General features: G+C 47.6%; 1 protein-coding gene across 1 annotated transcript in view; it reads left to right on the top strand.

Moving 5' to 3' along the window:
* Nucleotides 1-19784, top strand: part of LOC142572238 (roundabout homolog 3-like) — a 271702-nt gene that overhangs the window by 234315 nt on the left and 17603 nt on the right. Inside the window, exons 5-8 of the mRNA XM_075681210.1 lie at nucleotides 14147-14298; nucleotides 15046-15190; nucleotides 16449-16742; nucleotides 17245-17532. Of these exons, the coding sequence (XP_075537325.1) occupies nucleotides 14147-14298; nucleotides 15046-15190; nucleotides 16449-16742; nucleotides 17245-17532 (879 nt within the window). The remainder of the gene's footprint in view (nucleotides 1-14146; nucleotides 14299-15045; nucleotides 15191-16448; nucleotides 16743-17244; nucleotides 17533-19784) is intronic.

Below are 19784 nucleotides of genomic sequence, written 5' to 3'. Positions count from 1 at the left end.
CTGCAAGCAAGTGACGTTGCCCATAGGAAAGCTCACGAAGCCAGACACGAACCGAATCTTGTTCACATTGTATATACCCACCCTGATACTCCAGCTGCAGACGCTTCTGACGACGAAAGATATATGTCACAAGCATTTATTCCATAGATCTGTGACCGTATTTTATTATATTATCGAAGAACATGCAAATGCTCTCAAGTACGTCTTGCACGTTTTGCCAAGAAGCATTATGATAATAATCTCGAGCAAGCTGTAGGACGTATTATATGGCAGCCAAAACACAATTACTCTAATACGTGACTTAAGTCTGCCTCGGATACAGTCCGATGTAAAAGGCATGAGCTGAACATTCTTAAGTTCAAGTTACCTGGAGGGTAAGGTGATAAAACAGAATACGTTTTTGTGCGAGATAAGTTTATCGGTAGCGCCCGCATTAAAGGTACAGCCTGTCTTCAAATGTCTTCCATGGTATGTGGCACCTTGAAAGGATTCAGTCAGTTGAGGCGTCAATGGCATGAGCAACATATCTGAGCTCGACGCCGTCTTGAACCCTGCCGCATCAACACACATTATGCGCGTTACAGCCGAGCGGGGTACCGCGTAACATTTGGACCAGAAAGAAGTACACTGGCCAATGCCCGAAGCAAGCGTGCGTCACAGCTTCTTTCTAGCGAACGGCTTTGGTCAACGCCAACCGCGCACCGCCTCGACAACTTGCGTTGACACGTCTGCACGACACAGTGCGGTGCACCCTCCTCTAGCCCCGGTGACGACAACGACAGCCGTACGCGATCGATTCCGCAATTTCTTGCCCACGCCGCCGTGCCCCGCCGGTAGGTCCGGCAGCTTCGAGCACACCCACCGAAGGAAGCGAACGTAATCACCGCTTACGCGTCGGTCCAGAAAACAAAAAGAAAGAAAGAGAGAAAGAAACGCAGCAGGAAGGCTGAAGAAAAGGGGGCGCGCGTGCAGGGCACTTTTTGTTGTTAATGTTCGCATTCACCCGTCTCCCTCGCTCTTTCTTTTTTTGCTTTCGCTGTCCTTTTCTTTCGCCGTATTTGCGTTTTTCTTGAATCCTTCGCGCCACTGCCATACGAGTGTGGAGGCGGACTGCCGGGCCGGGCCACAGTTTCATTATGCGTGAAAGCGCGCATGCCGTTATGCTCCCGGCCCCTCGCAATTTCGGGGAACGCGAGACGAAAGGAAGTCCATGGCTTGGGGCTGTGCAGCCGGGCTAGACAAGTGCCCGTGCATGGACGGGGATAAAAATACCGGTGACCCGGCAGTGGCATAGGGCGTGCGTGAGCAGAGGTGTGAAAACTGCACGCAGTGTTATGTAGCGAACGGCCGGAGAGTATGACCGAGGGTCAGATTCAGTGGGAGGGAGCTAGCTGGGCCGAGACCCGCAGGGAAGGGAGAATGTGTTTGGGTGCGCTGGAGGTCGAAGAAGGAGTGGTTTGGGCGCGGTGGGGAGCGTATGCGAAAATGACGACGCGGAGGGCAGGGTAACGTACTTTCTTCTGTACACCTCCCCCCCCCCCCCCCCTCCTCCCCGTGCCGAAATTTATACTCTATCTCAAGGGTCGAGTATGGGCCGAAGGAGCACCTAAAATGGTCGCCGAGATATTGGGGGCCATACCGGCTGCGATTGCGCCAGGTAAAAAATACGACAAAGGACCGTACCCCACAAGGTGCGTCACACAAATAAAAAGTGGAAAAGATTCACTGAATAAAGGTAAAAAAGGCAAACCGAAACAAGAAGAAAAACGAAAAGCTAATTAGGAGAGCACAACTTTCAATAGATGGAGAACGACAGGCAAAACATCATGAGAGGGTAAATACAAACCAAGTAGTAAGACAATCCATAGGAGGAGGAATAAACTTTAAAAAAAGGAAATGTACAGGCTTACTTAGCACAAACGTAATTAGTTCGGTGCTGTCGAAGGGCGAATGTAGCGCAAGCTGTGTTGTAGTATTACTCGTATATTCTGCCAAATCACACCTTACTTCTTCAGGAGAACAAAATCAATGCTATCAATAATGTCGCCCTGGTGCACCTTCGTGTGTGTGTGTGTGAGAGAGAGAGAGAGCAAATGATAATTGAAAGGTAGGGAGGTTAACCAGGACTGAGCCTGGTTGGCTACCCTACACTGGGGAAAGAGAAAGGGGGACGGAAAGATTAAAAGAAGGAGAGAAAGTCCACTGGGGATATCATTCGGTCACTTAGTCTTGATCACAGAGGCTGACTCAATACGGTAGCTTTCAAATATCGCAGCAGCGCTTTTGTGGCCTATTGGAGCTGCGATATGCGAGGCCATAGTCCGAAGATCTTGTTCAAGGTGAACGGCTTTCTATCTAGCTGATTGGGAGCTGTGCAGAGGTCATGCCTTTCATTTTCAAAAGATGGGAAGTAGCAGAGTAGATGTTCTATGGTTTCTTATGTGTGTGTGTCAAAAGTTCCCAGGGAGCACCACGCAAACGTGGTGCTCTCTGCGAACTCAACCAGGTGTCAAACCCGGTACCAGAAAGGAATGTATACGACAAACGGGCTCTTACAAACACGCACATGCTGAGTGTACTGTATAGGTACAAGAAAAATACAGGCAAATATAGGCACGTGCACAAATTTTCTGAATTCAGATGCGTGTTACTTGCGGACGTTTACATTAACCTAGCAGACTTGTCCTCTTCCTCTCGTATGTTTGAATGGGCAGTGAATTGGCCTCCGGCATACGTGTTCGTGTGCATTGCGACCGTCGGTAGAGTTTCAAGCGCAGCATATCGCGGAAGCATGATAATCGCGCATATCAACCTCTTCGTGCCTTGGCTGCTATGCATGCGGTGCTTAAAGACGTTGGCTTTTCAAGCAGTTTTGTATGTGCGTGTGTGTGTATGTGTGTGTGCTTGTGAGTGTGTTTGAGCAAATGATAAACGTTGTTTTGTGTTCTGTGCCCGGCTCAATGCGGACAGGTCAATTTGAGAAACTAATCTGTAAAATTAAATTCTGGTGCTTCACGTGCCAAAAACGATGACCGGATTAGAAGACACGCCGTAGTGCGGGACTTCGAGTTTTATTTATTTTATTTATTTAACAATACCGTAGGCCTTTACACAGGCCCAAACAGGAAGTGGATTGTAAAAATAGACATGAGCATGGAAAAAACAGGGGAAAAAAATAGAAAACAAAAGAAAACTGCCATACAACAACACTGGTATTCAACACAAGACACACAACACAGTTAATTCTTACCACCTAAATTCTTTAACTGGCGCCTAAATCTATGTCCACGAACGTTTTTATTCCATTTCGCTCCGTCGAAATGCGGCCGCCGTGACCAGGATCGAACCCGCGGCTTCAAGCTCAGCAGCGTAGTGTCATATCCAATGGGCTGCCGCGGTAGGTCAGGCTAATGTTCTCAACCGACTTGCAGGAAGTCAAAGGTGTGCGGTCCACCGTCATGCTATGTACTCTGTAAGGTATAACCTTGCTTTTAGTCAGCATGCTTTTTTTCCTTTGTTCTTATTCTCCGAACCAGCTGTCTCGCGAGAAAGTGATTGAATTTTTCTTGTGCTTCTTTCTACCTCGCTGAAATTGTATGAACTAAGTATTGAGCTCTCGGCTGAGATAACGAGTGTCGCGGTCGTCTTCTAGCGCCTCTTCGCTCCACTTACTTCGCGCAAGGGCCGCTCAACGTCGGCGCCGCCTATCCGCTCCTTTCCTAGCCTGCTTGTCTTACACGACAGTGCGAGTGCAAGGCGTGGCCTGTAGTTATCCGTTTGAACTAGGTCGCAACAGAGGCGATCGACGCCAACAGTGGTGGCCTGTCCACTTAAGGTACCATAAGTTCCAGTGCCACGCTAGAGCTTTCTCGTATATCCTCGTGCGTATAAGCACATGCCCGCGCGCGCTTCGTGCCTTTTATGTCTTATTCGAAAACATCTCTGAAGATATACATTCTGATAGTGCCGCTTTCATGCGCTTTCTCCTTTTGCCTCCCCCCCGCCCCCCACTTTTCCCTGCACTATCAAGCCTCAACATGCCAAAGTTGAAGCCTGCGCTGTAAAGCTTGTTTCACCTGCCATACACAATTACTGCCGTGAAGCTCACTCTAAAAGTAAGAGAGAAAAAGGAGGAGAAAACCAGAGAAAACGCAGGGGGGTCAGCCAGACTAGCGTCCGGTTTGCTACCCTGCTCGGGGTGTAACAGAAAGAAAAAAAACAGACATTGGGAAAGACTGGGCACGGCGTTCACGCGGGAGGATTAACAGCAGGGCTCTAAACGGTCGCTCAGGCTGGCGCACTTCGAGAACTACACAATGCATCAATAGCGTTTCGCCCTAGCAATGGATGTAGCCATGGTTGGATTATCACTGAATCGGAAAATGGTCTCGAGTCCAAGCGGTTTTGGAGTTATCCGGAGAGAGAGGCGTTGTACGTCGTAGCGAGGACAGGCTATTGTTTCCTCACACCTACAGTAGTCCCGCGTCAAGCTATTGCTCATTCCAATACAGTAAAAGTAAGTGTTAGTAAACGCCACTCTAAGCCACAAGCGGTACAGCAACGTTACTTCGCTGCAGCAATGACTAAACGGCACTTCTAGCCGTAGCGAAGGGTTCATCTTACGCAGCCGGCCATTGGAGAGACTGGGTGAGCTCCAGAAAATTGGCGTCTTTTTGCTGGCAAACAGACAAAATCTCCTGGCAGCGTCCATCGTCGCCAAAAGCATTGGAAGCGTCTCGGTGTCTTTGTGGGGCAGTCCGCACAGCCTTGTCAGTAAATTCGTTTCGCCACAGAGAGCTGCAAGTCACGGAAAGATGATGTGATGCCCAGTTTTCAGCGCATCTGGTAGAAAACGTTGTCGAGCTTGTATCATATGATCATATGATACATATCATATGGTATCATATGATATGGTACATATATATGTACCAGATCTCTATCCAACCATTTGCTGCTAAGAAGTCAACTTTAAACGTACGACAGCTATACTTCATACCAGATATTAGTATAACGCAATAACGAATGTATATAGACAATTGATAAAAATGCCGTAAAAGATAACATAAACAGACGTTCTCACTTACAAGCACAATATGTCAGATTCCTTGTAAAGCTCGAACGTGGTTGCGTTCCTTGTTTGACTCTACAATTTTACCTGCGTAGGAAACAACAAATAGGCTTTGACCGAATGCCGGAAAATGTTGCCACTTTTTCTGACCACATATTTTGATAATGTAAGCACGCCGCTGTGGCAAAGCGCTTGCTACTTATTATCAGCCCCGTTTTTCGAAACCAAGAGCGACAGGGCTTCAGCAAACCGACTACAGTACCCTTCCAATTAGTTAATTACTTCAGTTTCCCTGAAACCCAAACTTCTTGAAAGCGTGCTTCGCAGTGAGAAGAATAAGCCAAAAAGGAAAAAAGAAAGAAATGGGCAAGTTAAGGAAACGCCGGAAGAGGTGCTCGGGATCACGGTGGCCTGTCAGTAGTCCAGTTTTCCCACTAACTTTGAGCACCGTCACTAACTGTACTCGTTGAAGCTCTCCAATCAGCGTTGCCAGTCTGCTCGCCTGCCATCCTGTTGAAGCGCGAAGTTTCTGCCATAAATTAAATCAAGTATGTGACGGCGGAAACCCCGTCCTTGCCTTTTTTTCCTCTCCTCGTCTTTCCACACACCGCGCGACTGGCGTCGCGATAATTTGTTTGCGTGCTCCTTAGTCCGTGCATGGTACGTACGCGGCAACGAGTTGGGTTTCTGCTCTTGCTCGGATTTGCTTCCGCTTGCGCTAGCGGATTTCCCCGAGCGTTTCCAAGTTTTGCCGTTCGGGCGTTGTCTGACGAGATTTAACGGTCCATGAAGAAAGCAAACTTGGCCGCTTTGGCTCCTCCACACACTTTATCTCCTGCGGTCATCCCATAGTGAAACTCGAGACAACTAATGTAAGAAAACTCGCCAAGATGTTGTAGTAGGTGTATTATCACGCCGTACATCGCTCTGCACCGTATTGTCATTGATAACAAATAGTCGCTCAATGGAAGCTTGGTTATTTTACCGTCACAACTAAGTGGAGATGTCAAATTAACTATGTGGTTGAACATTCATACGTTAATATTAAAGCACGCACGCGCACACACAAGCACACGGCCGACTTTTGATCAAGGTGAAAGCTACCTCTCAGTGGAGGATTTTAGCGGATTACTTGTTTTTTTTTATGTTCAAGTAAGCGATACCGAGTGCGGGTAAAAGAGAGTTTCATTGTAGCGTTTGTTATTGCGAGGGCATCTGCAGCGCTTACTATTAATCATGTGCATGGCCAACGGCATTCATGGATTGGTTCGAAACAGCAGAAGGTGCTCACTGAATGTGAGTATAATTATTAAATTTGATGCACGGAACATATAGCCTCATTTTCGCTACAGCACTTACATTTTCAATTCGTGATTGTTCAGTAATTTGTTGCAGTAGCCTTGTTTACTGAAGCAGAACAAGATGCGTACTCTCCATTGTTCCGAAGTTCTTTGTTCTTCGCTTTGTCGATTGCTTATTCACCGAAGTGGGAGGCCATAATGATTTGATTTTATATGAGGCCTCCTGTTGTATTCATCAAAGGCTAGCGTATTGTAATTTGTTGTTGATAATGTCAATATTACTTCCATAAATCCCCGCATCAGACAATATTTCTTGTAAATTATTTTTTCTGCCATGGCGTCGAAAGGATTCACGCACTGCACTTCAAAATTTGGGGTTGATATTTACCTCATTGTTACGAAGTAAGCTTTTCCTGCGTGATATAGGATTTCTCCAATGACGCCCGTGAGTTGACTCCTAATTTGAAATGTTGCATTTTGTCAAATACTCAAATATAACACACATCGTCTTTCTGGTTGACAATTTACAGTATATATTCGTTCCATATTTCAATAATGTCGCTTATGTTTACTGTTTTCATTTCGTTACGTGAAATAAACCACTCACCTTACGAGCTCCTCTGTTCATTCACTAACTCCCTACCAATTTGTCTACCGAATAATGATACCTATACCTATACTCATTTAGTTTACTACGAGTAAACCTTCTGCACACGCGAACTAACAGAGAAACAGCAAGGCTAAGTACACTAAAATGACCTGCTTAATTGCTTTCCTTGGAGCTAGTTTTCATTTGTTGATGGCATAAAACACTGAACTGTACTTAACAGCCTAACTTGGTGTCCCAATGGGCGGACCATTGGGCGGACCATTTCCTATGTCCGAACCCACAGATTCCTTGGCGTAATTATTGACCGAGACCGCTGTTGGAGCCCGAACGTGGCCTACATGAAACGGCGCCTGACAGCAACTTCCCAGTTGTTTAAATACTTGACAGGAAAGACGGGGGAGGGGGATGTCAGTAGACGCAATGCTTAAGCTCTACAGAGCTCTCTTTTTCGGTTTTTTAAGATATAGTCTACCTGTACTGACCAACACCTGCAAGACAAATATTCGTGTTCTGCAGGTAGCACAAGCTCAAGCACTCAGAGTCTGCCTCGGTTTGACCAGATGCACGTCAACAGAGGCAACTCTTGCGATTGCTCGGGACCATCCAATGCGAACTCACATTACGATGGAAGCCCTGAGAGGGCACATCAGACATTTTGCACGTGCCCCCTATCACCACCTTGCAACACTACCTTCAGACAGGCACCAATCATCATACTCTAAAGCTATCAACAAGTACAACGACAAACTTCCATCAGGCTTCACCGCTGCATCTAAACCATCGATACCACCCTTGGTGTCTTATCAGCCCCACAGTCCATCTCAGTGTACCAGGAACCGGGAAAAAGTCTGAACTGTCGTCGCCTGTGCTGAAACAACTGTCTCTGCTTCTTCTGCACGAGAGGTACGCGAACAGTGAACAAATTTATACTGATGATTCCACAAACATCCAGTGTTCGTGCGGTGCTGTGGTTGTTCCAGCAAAAGCTATTACCATCAGCTTTAGGACTGACCACCCTACAACATCGACGTCTGCTGAACTAGCTGCTCTTCGCGCTGCACTTTGTTTCGTCAATCGGGAGCCAACTCGACAATGGTCAATCTTCAGCGACTCAAAGGCAGCCCTACAATCTGTACTATCAGCTCGGCGTCGCGGGCCATTCGAACAGCTCGTATTCGATATTAGATGCCTACTCTATACATCCCAGGAGAAAGGACACCACGTGACGTTTCAGTGGCTGCCAAGTCACTGCGGCGTCACTGGAAACGAAGACGCCGATAATGCCGCTCGGGCAGCTCTTGAAGACGCACAAGAAGAGGCCATACCGCTTTCACGATCCGACGCAGCTAGCAGACTTCGAGTGCTTGCGCAGGAGATCACGCTCTCTCTATGGTGCACACCAAACAGCCAGACAAGCCAGAGCAACCGTCAGTACCACCTGCCCTCTTTGATGCATCTCTGTATGCCAACTGGACTCCGCCGAAGAGAGGCGACTCAGCTTTATCTATTATGGCTAGGGGTGGCTTTAACGAAATCTTACTCATTTCGCATTGGAATGGCCGACAACGCTCTCTGCAATGCCTGTCTTTGCCAGGAGGCACTGGAACACATTCTGTGCGACTGTCCTGAATATAATGTTCAGCGACGGTCGCTGCCATCCGTTCTAGCGCACATTGACACTAGACCATTTTCCCTCGACACGATTTTCACATGCCGCCGACAGAAGACATCGCAGGTGAAGGAACGAAGGGACTACTTCGGTTTTTGAAAGAGACGGGATTGGACAAGCGGCTGTGACAGTGATATCACGTACCATGCGAGATTGATGGACTCTAACGGACGATGTGTGTGTGCTGTGCTATGTGCTCTCTCTCTCTCTCTTCCTCTTCCCCATCTTTCATCGCCGCCATCCCTCTCCCATGTGTAGGGTAGCAAACCGGTTAAGCTAAACTGGTTAACCTCCCTGCCTTTCTTTCTCCAGTTTTTCCTTCCTTCCTTCTTTGGTGTCCCAACTTTGACCCCGATTATTTCAGACCACACGTGGTCTTTGTACTGCAGGTCGTATTAAAGAGAGTAGTGCTACGTCACAGAGACGAAGTGCTTATATAATAGCATTATAGCCGCCCCCACCGGTGAGGTTGGTCGTAAACACCATGAAGCAAAAGTGCGTTTCTTTTCCCGATTTTTTTTTTCAGATCTCGCACCTTTTTATATTACGAAAAGCGACATGTTCATTACAAAACATCGAAATTTTTGGTTTTTATTATGATGCCGTTTTAAACTACACTTCGTGAGTTACTACTGGAGGTACGGTTCTTTCTTTTCTTTTTCTCTTTTGCCAAGGGAGTTGGTAATCGCAAAGAAGGTGGCGACTGTTTCCGCTGAAGCCATTAAACAGATAAAGCGGTGAAGGCTAGAACTTCTCGCATTTCATGTCATTTCGTATGTGGCACCCTCGCAATTAGTAAGTTCCAGAAGCTGCATTCGTTAGCTCCATGGTTTGCTCACAATTATTCATTCAGAGATACATTTTTTCCCGATAGTCATTACATAAAAGAGTTTGTTATGTATAATCTAAAGACGTTGCTTTTCAACTGTGTTTTTTAAATTTTTTTCTTGTTTTAATTGGATTCCCCTCATCTTCGAGAAACACTTAGGGCCGCAGAATTTAAATAAATAAATAAATAAATAAATAAATAAATAAATAAATAAATAAATAAATAATGCTGCATCCGTCCTTTCTTACGACGCATAGCTATGGCCGCACTAAGCGCTTTCATCCGTTCTTTCTCTGGCGGTCAATTTAAGCTTATCATAGCGTGATGAGCTCGCATAATGAACCGAACATGGGTCTAGCATATAACCGGCGTATAGCAGGAAACTGCAGGAAATTTCAGTTTTTAAACATGTAGAGCTTGCCTACCCCCGTACCGCTAGATTCGACGTCTCTCTCGCAGTACATATTTGGTGTTGTCATTAAAACTGGCATCTCCGTGTGGAATCGAAATACGAGTGAGCGTACATCGTACTGACCGAGTCTACTTTGAGTTTCGGGACCAGACGCTTCGTCGGAAAAACCATCTTATTTAACCTCGGAAGAGTTCGTAACAACGCGTCTACACTGTCGACATGGCCCCAGACTCATAAAGGCAGATTTATTTCGTAAGTGATGTTTACCACTGGTTATCCGCCATTGCTACTGTTATGTCCAGCATCGAGACTGGCTACAATTTTTTCTTAAGAAACAATTCTAGCGCAAGAGTTTTTTGCATATACGCACCCTGAGGAGCAACAACAAATGAACGTGCAGGAAAGCGCGCTGCGCCTGTAGTGTTTTCTTTTGCGCATAGCCGAGGTTCTTGCGCCACTGCTGTTGATGCTGCGTAGGCGTTACTTGATCATTTTCGCAACGTGCCGAAATGAATGGGCGTGGCAGCTGCAATCACTGTGTGGACTGAACGTTGTCACCCATGGCTTTACGTATTTAAAGCGGATAGACCCCGATTCCGTTTCTGTTGTGGGCGATTCCCTTTGTTCGTCGTTTACTCTGTATGGCGCACTTCGTTAGTTATATGTTTTTATTTAATTTTTTTCTTCCCAGGAACCATCCCGCCCCATGGGCTGCACTACTGTGGACAGTGACATATAACAAGAAAGAAACGGAAAACAAAAACAAGAAATAGTAACGCGCATTGTGTGAATTCGACTCTAGAGTAGTCGAGTGATCAGCTGTTGATTCGTACCGCTGGAACAGTCGAATATGGGCGACGTCAAAAATTACCGACAAGGTCTCCTACATATACATACCTACATGCGTAAGCACAGGCCACTCGTCACTGAGTTTATCAATGCGCATTAGTGTAAGAGAGGCTAGGTCAGTAAGGGATGCTGGTGCATCCCGCTACACCGTTCCTCAAGCTCACAAACTCCGTTATTATCTAACGCAAATGGAGCAAGAACCTCTTGTTCTTATACTATTAAACGTTCAGGTTTCGCCTTATTTGCTGTTTGTTTTGCCTTGGGCCTTGTAATACGCTAGAGCTTACGCGTGGAGTTCGCGCAATTCATTGTTGTTTTTATTCCATTCTCGCGGCCTTTGTGACGCCTCAACTAAAGTCCTTGTCTATGATTTGTGCACCACTTCAACTATCAAGCAAACTAACTTGCGGCACGAGGTCACTGCGGCGATACGCGGAGAGGCAGGCAAGATCATTCTTATCTAGTGGCTGTAGGGGAACCAAACCGAAGAAGGGCTTCGTGTTATGGTACCGTGGTGATTTCGGTTGGCAGAGCCCATCCCCTTTCCCATCTATCAACGAGTCTTCTTCAGTTTTTATCTTTGGCTTGTCCCGATGACGGACGCTTATGTCAGGTAGTCGCGTTGCGCCAGGGGAAGATGTGGCGTGGTGTCCTGGTAGCACGACCGGTGCATGTGGCCGGGCGCATGGATTCGAGTGCCTCGTGATTAAGCACGCACCCGTATGGCCTCCCATGCCTGGCGCGTGCCTGCGTGCGTGGCCGCACGAGATGGCGAAGGCACACGGCGTCGAATTTGCACCGCAGCCGCCGTCAGTCCCTCGACAGGAGTTTCGGATCGGGAAGGGGAGGGCTGTGTGACTTGCGTGAGGCCGCTGTTGTACGGAATGACTCAGACGTTTTGGTTTGTATACTGAGGGGACAAATGCGGGGTCTCCGGGGAGGGGGGCGTTAGGAGGGGCGTGGCAGAGAGCGGGCGAATTGAATGACTCGCAGGCGATGTTGCGGCGAACAAAAGGGAGACGGCGGTCATGTGTCATTGACTCAGTGATACATTGCGCGTCGTTTGCAAAGGGAGTCAATTAGATTGAAGTGCAAGGGAAATGCTGACTGCAGGCGCGCGTGAATAATTAAAGGAAGGGAAGCGTCGTCGTGCACAGACGGTGCGCTTTCGGAGGACCAGCTGGACCTCTCATTAGCTCAGCCGTAACTGAAGCGTACAGAGAAGTTGAATGAAGTCCTGGCACAAAAGACTAATTACCGTGGCACCCGTACCTTTCGCCCAAGAGCAGCTTCTTTAACGCTGGCCGAGTCGTTTCCTTTAGATACGGGCGCTTCAGCAGCGACTGCACCCTTAAATTTTATATTCTAGGCAGAACTTTACCACGTCGCTAGTACGTTTGTCGACGCTACTGGGCGCAAGCATCCATGTAGTTTTCATTCTTTTGTTTTCGGCAAACATAGACTGAGGGACATCGTCGCCGTCCTCAGAAAAATCTGACTTCGGCGACGCGCGCGCAAGGCTCCTCTGTCGGGGACGGCGAGATAACATGCATCTTCCTAGTGTTAGGCATGGCCACAGCTCAGCGGGTATGAGCCGTGGCCATATTGGGTCCCCTGAAACATAACAGCAGACAAATTGAAAAGTGCTGCTTACGGTGTCATTTGTGCAGGGACTCACAAGAGCAGGTAAGATGCAGCCCCGCATGACTGGATCCTATATGCAGAACTGACGAATTAAGCCTGCATTAACCTTTGGTCTAAATACCGACTGCCTTGACCGGCTTTCTCATGACCTCGAGAGCTGCATGTACTGAACTCTCGGTTTCCTTAGTACCTTGTGAAATGAGCCTTCAGAGTGCGCGGCGTGGACGTGAGCAAATTGTGCCACTGATGTGAGGTCTGCGCAGACAGACGCTAGGGTGGATATTGTTGCCGAGACAATCTTCGGTATTATTTAATGCGGTTTAGAGTACTTCACGCACTTTCCATCCGTCCGTCGCACTGTCGGATGTCGACGGCCTCGACATCACAAGCACGAAGGCTGTGTCTGATGCGCCGCTACTCCGTCAAGAATGCTACCGATATTTGCTTTCATCTTCTTCCGTTCTTTGCTTTATTATTCGCGATGTCCAAATTGCCCTATGGACAACGACATTAGTGTGGTCATCTCTCGCTTCAATTTCCACACTAAGAAAGGGTCGCGCTTTCATAGCCCCCCCCCCCCCCCCCCACTAGATTTCTTAGTACTAGACACAAAAATCTGGTCCTACACATTGTCCTAGAGGCAAACATCTAGTCGGCCCTTTGGCGAAGACAACGCGAATGAAGTACAAGTAGATTACTTGCCCACAGTGCTAGGCCCATGTTTCGTCGAATGTAAGCATCCCCACGGCAATTCACGAAAGTCCACGTTGGATGAAAAGCGGCGGGAAAATTTTTTTGCTGCGCGTCTTCGCGGAACCTGAGGAATCACCTGTGCGTGCCTCTTTCATCACCTTATCTACCGAAAATCGTACGTCAGCGAACCGCCCTCGCATACGGTACAAACGCATGACAACGATTCGGACGTCTCAGGAAGTCACTACAAGGCTCTGCTCTACGTTTGGCAGTGCTTCCAGCGCTGTTTGCGCACCCTGTTTTGATATCGGAGAGGAAAAAGGAGAGTTTTGTAGACCCACATCTCGAAAACGGATTGTGTTCTTAAAATCGTATAAATTGCATTTGTCTCGTGCGGCGTCCCTCTCTAATGCTACCATTGCAATGCTGGTTAACAACACCACTAACTAAAGATCATTCATTAATGAATATTTGTTACTTAGTGAACAGGCTGCGACGGCTAGTCGACCATCTAGTGTCCACCGTGTTGAAAGAACAAACAGCGAAGAAAGCATCATTACGTGGCTTAAATTCTATTATAAATAACTATTTTCGTTAAAATATATCACCCGATATAGTCTGTCTTCATGCCTACGCTCTTTTATGTTTACTGTTTGCTGCAGTCCGATTCATTGTTTTCATTCGCTTCGTGCAATATTCGGTCGAAATTAGTGTCTCCCCTACCCTTTTATGGATTCCATGTTGTTATGAGAGGCGAATACCACTATATTCTCAAAATCCTCGCTTCAACAGATGTCGTGAAGCATGGGAAGTTATACTGGCAAATTAAAGGAGTACGATGAGACATTGTTTGGTGTTGGGAGCAAGAACCAGGTTGGAAAACGGTGTACTTTTCTTCGAAAGAATACTCTTAGCGATGCGTCTAGAGCACAGGTGGCCCGAGGCACCTCATTCTATCTGTACTTCGCCCTACTTTTGTTCACGAAATTCCCCAGGCTTTATTCACAAAATTCTGTCCCATAAGTGCGGTTCTTCGCTGTGTGCTTCCTCAATACTACCCTTTTTTGACAGTGAAACCATCCATGGTGCGCATCCGGTCCAAGCAGCGTCCACTGGCGGCAGGACTCCCGGCGGAAATTGAGTGCGAGGCGGCAGGATCCCGCCCACCACCCGTGATTACCTGGTGGCGCGGGAAGGCCAAGATATCCGCCGACCACGTGAAGGTCCGTTGAGGAGTTGTTTGCTTTCTCTGCATCACGTCATTCTCTTCTTTTCGACGTTACCACTGTCTATACCTTTCCAAAGGAAAATGAAGCTGGCCCACAGACTCGAATAAATAACAAGTACGCGTAGGACTTACTTAAATTTAGCCCCGCCGTTAAATTAGGCATAATATGCAGCTCGAATTGAGCCCGGTAACGTTGGCACAGACTGAGAGATTGGCCCAAACTCGGGTTCACGTCAGTATTTTTGTTGTCGCAGATTAATAGATTTACGCACTCATTATCGCTGAAAGTGACCGTTCAAGGCCAATAAGCCACGTGGACAGAAAGTCAATCCATTCACTCACTATCAAGGGCTGGTGAATTTCTTTGGCTACTTCCGTTGTGCACTAACAGGTTTATTTAGTCCTGGAATCACCGGTTCAAGGTATACTTCAGTTTTGAAACTCACTTAGGCCCACAAACTAGCACCTTTTAAAACTCCTTTGTATAAGTCATGCCGAACTCACATTATTCGAGCTGAGATTCTTGCAGGCTGACAAATTCACGAATTCGCAGCTCCTGAACATTATTTTGGCACGCACTTCAGCTAGGTTCAATGTAAGCTTTGACATTACTAGTGTTGCAAGAGCAATAACGAAAGAAAAACGATTAGAGCGTTACTTCTACAATTTTGGTCATGTGATTTTGAAATTGTGCATTGTACTCAGAGTTGTAACATTTGCTTTGCTCTTGTGTAACACGCAGATGATGCCCATAGGAAATCGCGTCTTCTCAGTGGTCACCTACACCCCTACTAGAGAGGATAATGGCAAGCGACTTCGGTGCGTCGCCGAAAACCCGAACATTGTAGGGAGCTTCATCGAAGCGTCATACAGCCTTGACGTTCACTGTGAGTACAAACTGCGTTACGTTTTGCTTAATCGGTACAATATAGCCAGAATTTCGCACCATTGCGCTCGATCATTCTGGGTGGTCAATTAACTTTACGTGCTGACCACTTACGGCATCATTGGGGGTAGCCCAACATCGTATAGCGACACGCACTTAGCAATGTGTCGGCTCCCAAATTGATAAATTATGTGTTTGAAATGAAACCACAAGCAGTGTTTCGTTTCTTTATTTAGAATAATATTGCATGCATACTGGGTGGCCGCGTGAATTACCGTAGAACGACGGCAGTCATGCCCATTCTCCTGGGAAATAACTTCAGTGTGCCTGTTTTTGTCACAAAAGAGTTAAAGAAGAAAGGGGGGGGGGAGAGGGAACGCCTGGAAAGCAAACCATATCAGGAAATCCAGGAAGGCCTAACAGCTAGGATGGATCTGGAGAAGTAGAGAAATAAGGAGAAAATACAGGGAAGAGAGGCTAAATACATACACGCATGCGAAGCTGTTGATACAAGTCACTGAGGAAGTAATGAATGTTGCCACACCATAATGCGGTCGTTTTCAAGCCCTTCAGTCGGGCTCTCGATCGTGAGTCACGTTTTCAAGCAGTCCTCTTCCCGTATTCACATAAGACATAGTGTTAGGTGAAAACACTAGTTCATGTGGTGAACTTCTGCATTTCTTGGGGATTACGCCCTATCTAGATGGGCGAATATGACGATGGGTCAGTCTGCATGAACTGGCCTTAGAAGACGTGCCGTACACGTTTACGCCGCATATAGGGTTCCACCTCACTTACCCAAACTACTTCTTATGCGAATTGCCGTTGACCATTTCGCCACAGTGTGATGAGTGTGATGCGTGTGATGGCTTCACTCGCGTTTAGTGCGTCTTCACGCGCTACATGGCCTTGAGGGCTACTCTAAAACATGCCCTAAATTTACGGCCCAGATCTTTGCAGTTGCACCATGTGCTCGGGCTTTCAAGCAGCGCTGGTAGAGCTTGCGCGCGACGAAATTCTGTCCAACTACTCCTAGCCTTTCTCACATGCACTCGCCCGAACCAGACACTTTAGTTACTTGCCACTGTTTCACTGCCTGTGTATGTTGTGTGCCTGTTTACATGTATGAATAAGTAATTGCATACGTCACCTCCGTCATATGAAGTAACCCACTATAGACCGTATGGCCAGGCAAATATCTCTGGCCTCCATCAAACAGCTTTTCTCTCCCTCAGTCTGTTTGTGTTTGGCCGTTGCAGACAAACCACTGGTGACGCTTCAGCTGGGCAAGCGACTGAGGCTGGAGGAGATCTTCGAAGGGCAGGACGTGTATCTGGAGTGCAGCATCGACGCCAATCCGCGCGTGAGCGAAGTGGTGTGGCGCTTCGAAGGCAGCCAGGACGTTCACTCGGACCCGGCAGCCAAGGTGATCACGAGCAACCAGTCCCTCGTGTTCCAGGCCATCCAGCGTCTGAACGCTGGTCGCTACACCTGCGTCGCCATTAACAGCGAGGGCGAGTCGGTCAGCAACGAGCTCCACCTAAAAGTACAGTGTAAGTACAGTCCCCCATTACCTTACTCGCGTCTTCTTTCCTAATTGGGAAAAAGTAACACAGCCCGTGACGGATGAGATCAGATTAGTGTACCTGCAAATACAGAAGGCCTACTTGAATATCTCTCCAAGGGACCCTTTTGGCACGCAGTGACCATAATTAGGTTGAAAAAGACGATTGCGTGAAACGACTGAGAAATACTGACCTATACGATTCGCGCAAGCTGTTGTGCCACGCTTTTATCATTTCATTATTTGTTATTAATCGCCAATTCTCAACAAACCTGCCATATAGGACGCAACATTGATCCAAGACACGTAATACGCTGCATCCGCGCCCTTACGTACAAGGCCCGCGTGCCCCTGCATCATCCGTCATATTACTACCGCGTACTCAACACGCCGTCGATCTATGCAATTCCGTCTATCGTCCATCACCAACGAGCGCGCAGATTTGCGTCTCCCGTCCGCTTGTTCCGAGCGACGTGTTTCTTTCATCGCAGACTCTCCGGTGTGCTCCATTCGGCAGCGGGTCGTGTACCCGGCGGCGGCGCACGAGATGCTGCAGGTGTCGTGCGAGGTGGACGCGCACCCGTCGGCCGTCAGTTTCCAGTGGGCGTTCAACGGCAGCCTGCGCAACCACGAGCTTCAGACGTTCGTGTCCGAGGGCAGCCGCAGCGTAGCGTCGTACGTTCCACGCGACAAGGCCGACTACGGCACGCTCCTCTGCTGGGCCACAAACAAGATCGGTCGACAGAAGGAGCCCTGCCGCTTCCAGATCGTGCCCATAGGTGAGTGCTTGGTTCGCTCCGAATGCCGATGCGTAGAATAAGCTTTCACTGAAGCCGAGGCGCCGGTTTTCGCCGCTCTGTAGAAACAAAATGCTATTTCGACCGGTTTTCGTTACGATTAAGCGAGAATGATTCAGTTCCGGTTGAACGACGGAGTGGCAGAAAAGTGATAGTTCGAACTAGTTTGAGCCGCTTTATGTTTGTTAGCACAGCCAATAAATAATTGCATGAAACAGCACACACTTCTTTTGTACCAGAACGCAACGGCGCTCTTGAGCTTCACGGAAACACTAAAAAAGAAAGATACACGTGTCATCCTTCAGATCACTACCAGTTTTTTATATATCCCATGGTAGAATCGCACCTCAAAGGCAATACGTCAGTGACCAATACACTATTTCTATATCACCTAGTTCAATTTATGTACCAATGGGATCAAAAGTGACTGTCCAACCACATAAAGCGCTTCTTCACTTGAGCGATTTCTAGGTCTCCCACCGTCAGATAACCATTTCGCGATCACGAACTTCAAACGCTCGCGAATGTATCACCAACATCCCTGCCTCCCGACGCGACACGTTGAACATCGCACTAATGGTGCGATGTTCAACGCGATTTCTGTTCAACATCCATGCGATTTCTGTTCTGAAGAACGCATAGGCTTTTTCGAAATCGCGGTCCAAGTTAGCTGGGACACCCTGCATATATCAATAATATATTGTTTCAAATGTCTAAATTTTTTTTTCAAGTTCTGACGTAAAACATTATTCTTCAACCCCCACACCCCCCTCCAACCAGTAACCATATATCACTGCTGGCTTCGTATTCATTCTATCGTAGTGGGCGAGCGCAGTTATGTGAGGAAAAAGAGGCAAGCAAAAACAGCATTGTAGGGGAGAGAAGAAAGAGAGGGGGAAGGAATGGTTGGGAGGTTAACTACACTTCGTCTAGTTTGCTGTACCCTGCAGGGGTAGTCTCCATTGCGGGAAAAAGCTGCTGTCGCAGTAAACGAGTTCAGGGCAGAATGAATTGCTGAAGTCTGCTGCCCTTTTACGTTCACAATTGGCGAAGTGGTTACTCTGAACGACATAACCATGACCGCCGTTCTGGTAAATAAAAAAAACACCGAATAATGAAGGGACGGCGTTTTCTTCAACATGAGTAGGCTAACTTCTTGAACCAATGTGGGGCCGAGCAAACAATGATTTTCGCTCTTGACAACTTCCTGTTATTCACTGGTCCTTTCCATTACGAATGTGTTTGCTATCACGATCGATCCGCACAAGTTGTTTTTTTTTTCCAATCTGCATTAGCGTAGGAACTTCCCGACCGAGGGTTCCGTTTAATATTTGTGCCTTATTTGCTTACTGCTTATTTTATCGACAGCGCCCGCCTTCTTCTTTCGTTTTATTTGTGAAGCAATGGATGAACCATAGTTTTCCGCCTTAACGCTTCCATCTGGGGCCTTGTTTACTTACATGTGCATGTACGCGCGTCTGCGTTTGGATGATGGGATACGCGCAAAATGCGGGACAGCACGTAGCGTCGTCGACGGTGACAGGGCAAAGCAGTGACTGAAAGTTCGAGCTCCGCGGATTTACACAGCCGCATCGGCTTGCCAGAGCAAGCAATAGGGCATGGTGTATGGAGATATGAAAGAGAGTGTGACAGAGCTGGCAGCGGAAGTACATCTATCTGTGCACATATGCGTGTCCTTGTACTCGCACGTGGATCGGCCGAGCGCCGAGACAGCATATAGTCTGACCTCGAACAGCGGACTGCTTTTAGCGGATCATCGACGTTTTTCCCCCTCTGCTTTAGGCTCGGCGGTTCAACGAAGCCATGCTGCGCGCACTTCGCTAATGTTCTTAGTGAACACTTTTGCTCGTCGTCTTCGTCCCGATCAGTTAGGCCGCTCTTTACGTTGTGTATGAAAGTAGCTGCGAGAACTTTTTCTCCCTAAAAGAAGTGATTATATTTGCTTTAGACCAATGTACGAATATGTATGCGTGGGCTCTCATTACTGCTTTTATGTCGTTAGACGTACAGGTCGGTCCACTGTTAGAGGGAAGACGCGAGCGCATGACTCATGCTCCGTATAAGCGCCATTTACGGGAAGCGACGACAGCCAAGCGCATGCATGAAACTGCGCAGGGGCGGCGCTCTCGGCTCGTCGTCTGCTACCAAACCGCCCCTTCGCTTTGCTTGCGCGTGGCCGCCCTGCCGTGCAAACTCACATCAAGACGATCTGC

The sequence above is a fragment of the Dermacentor variabilis genome, chromosome 2, assembly GCF_050947875.1.
Source record: "Dermacentor variabilis isolate Ectoservices chromosome 2, ASM5094787v1, whole genome shotgun sequence".
Classification (NCBI taxonomy): Eukaryota; Metazoa; Arthropoda; class Arachnida; order Ixodida; family Ixodidae; genus Dermacentor; species Dermacentor variabilis.
Note: the sequence above shows the minus strand (reverse complement) of the source record. Positions and strands in the feature narration are given on the sequence as shown.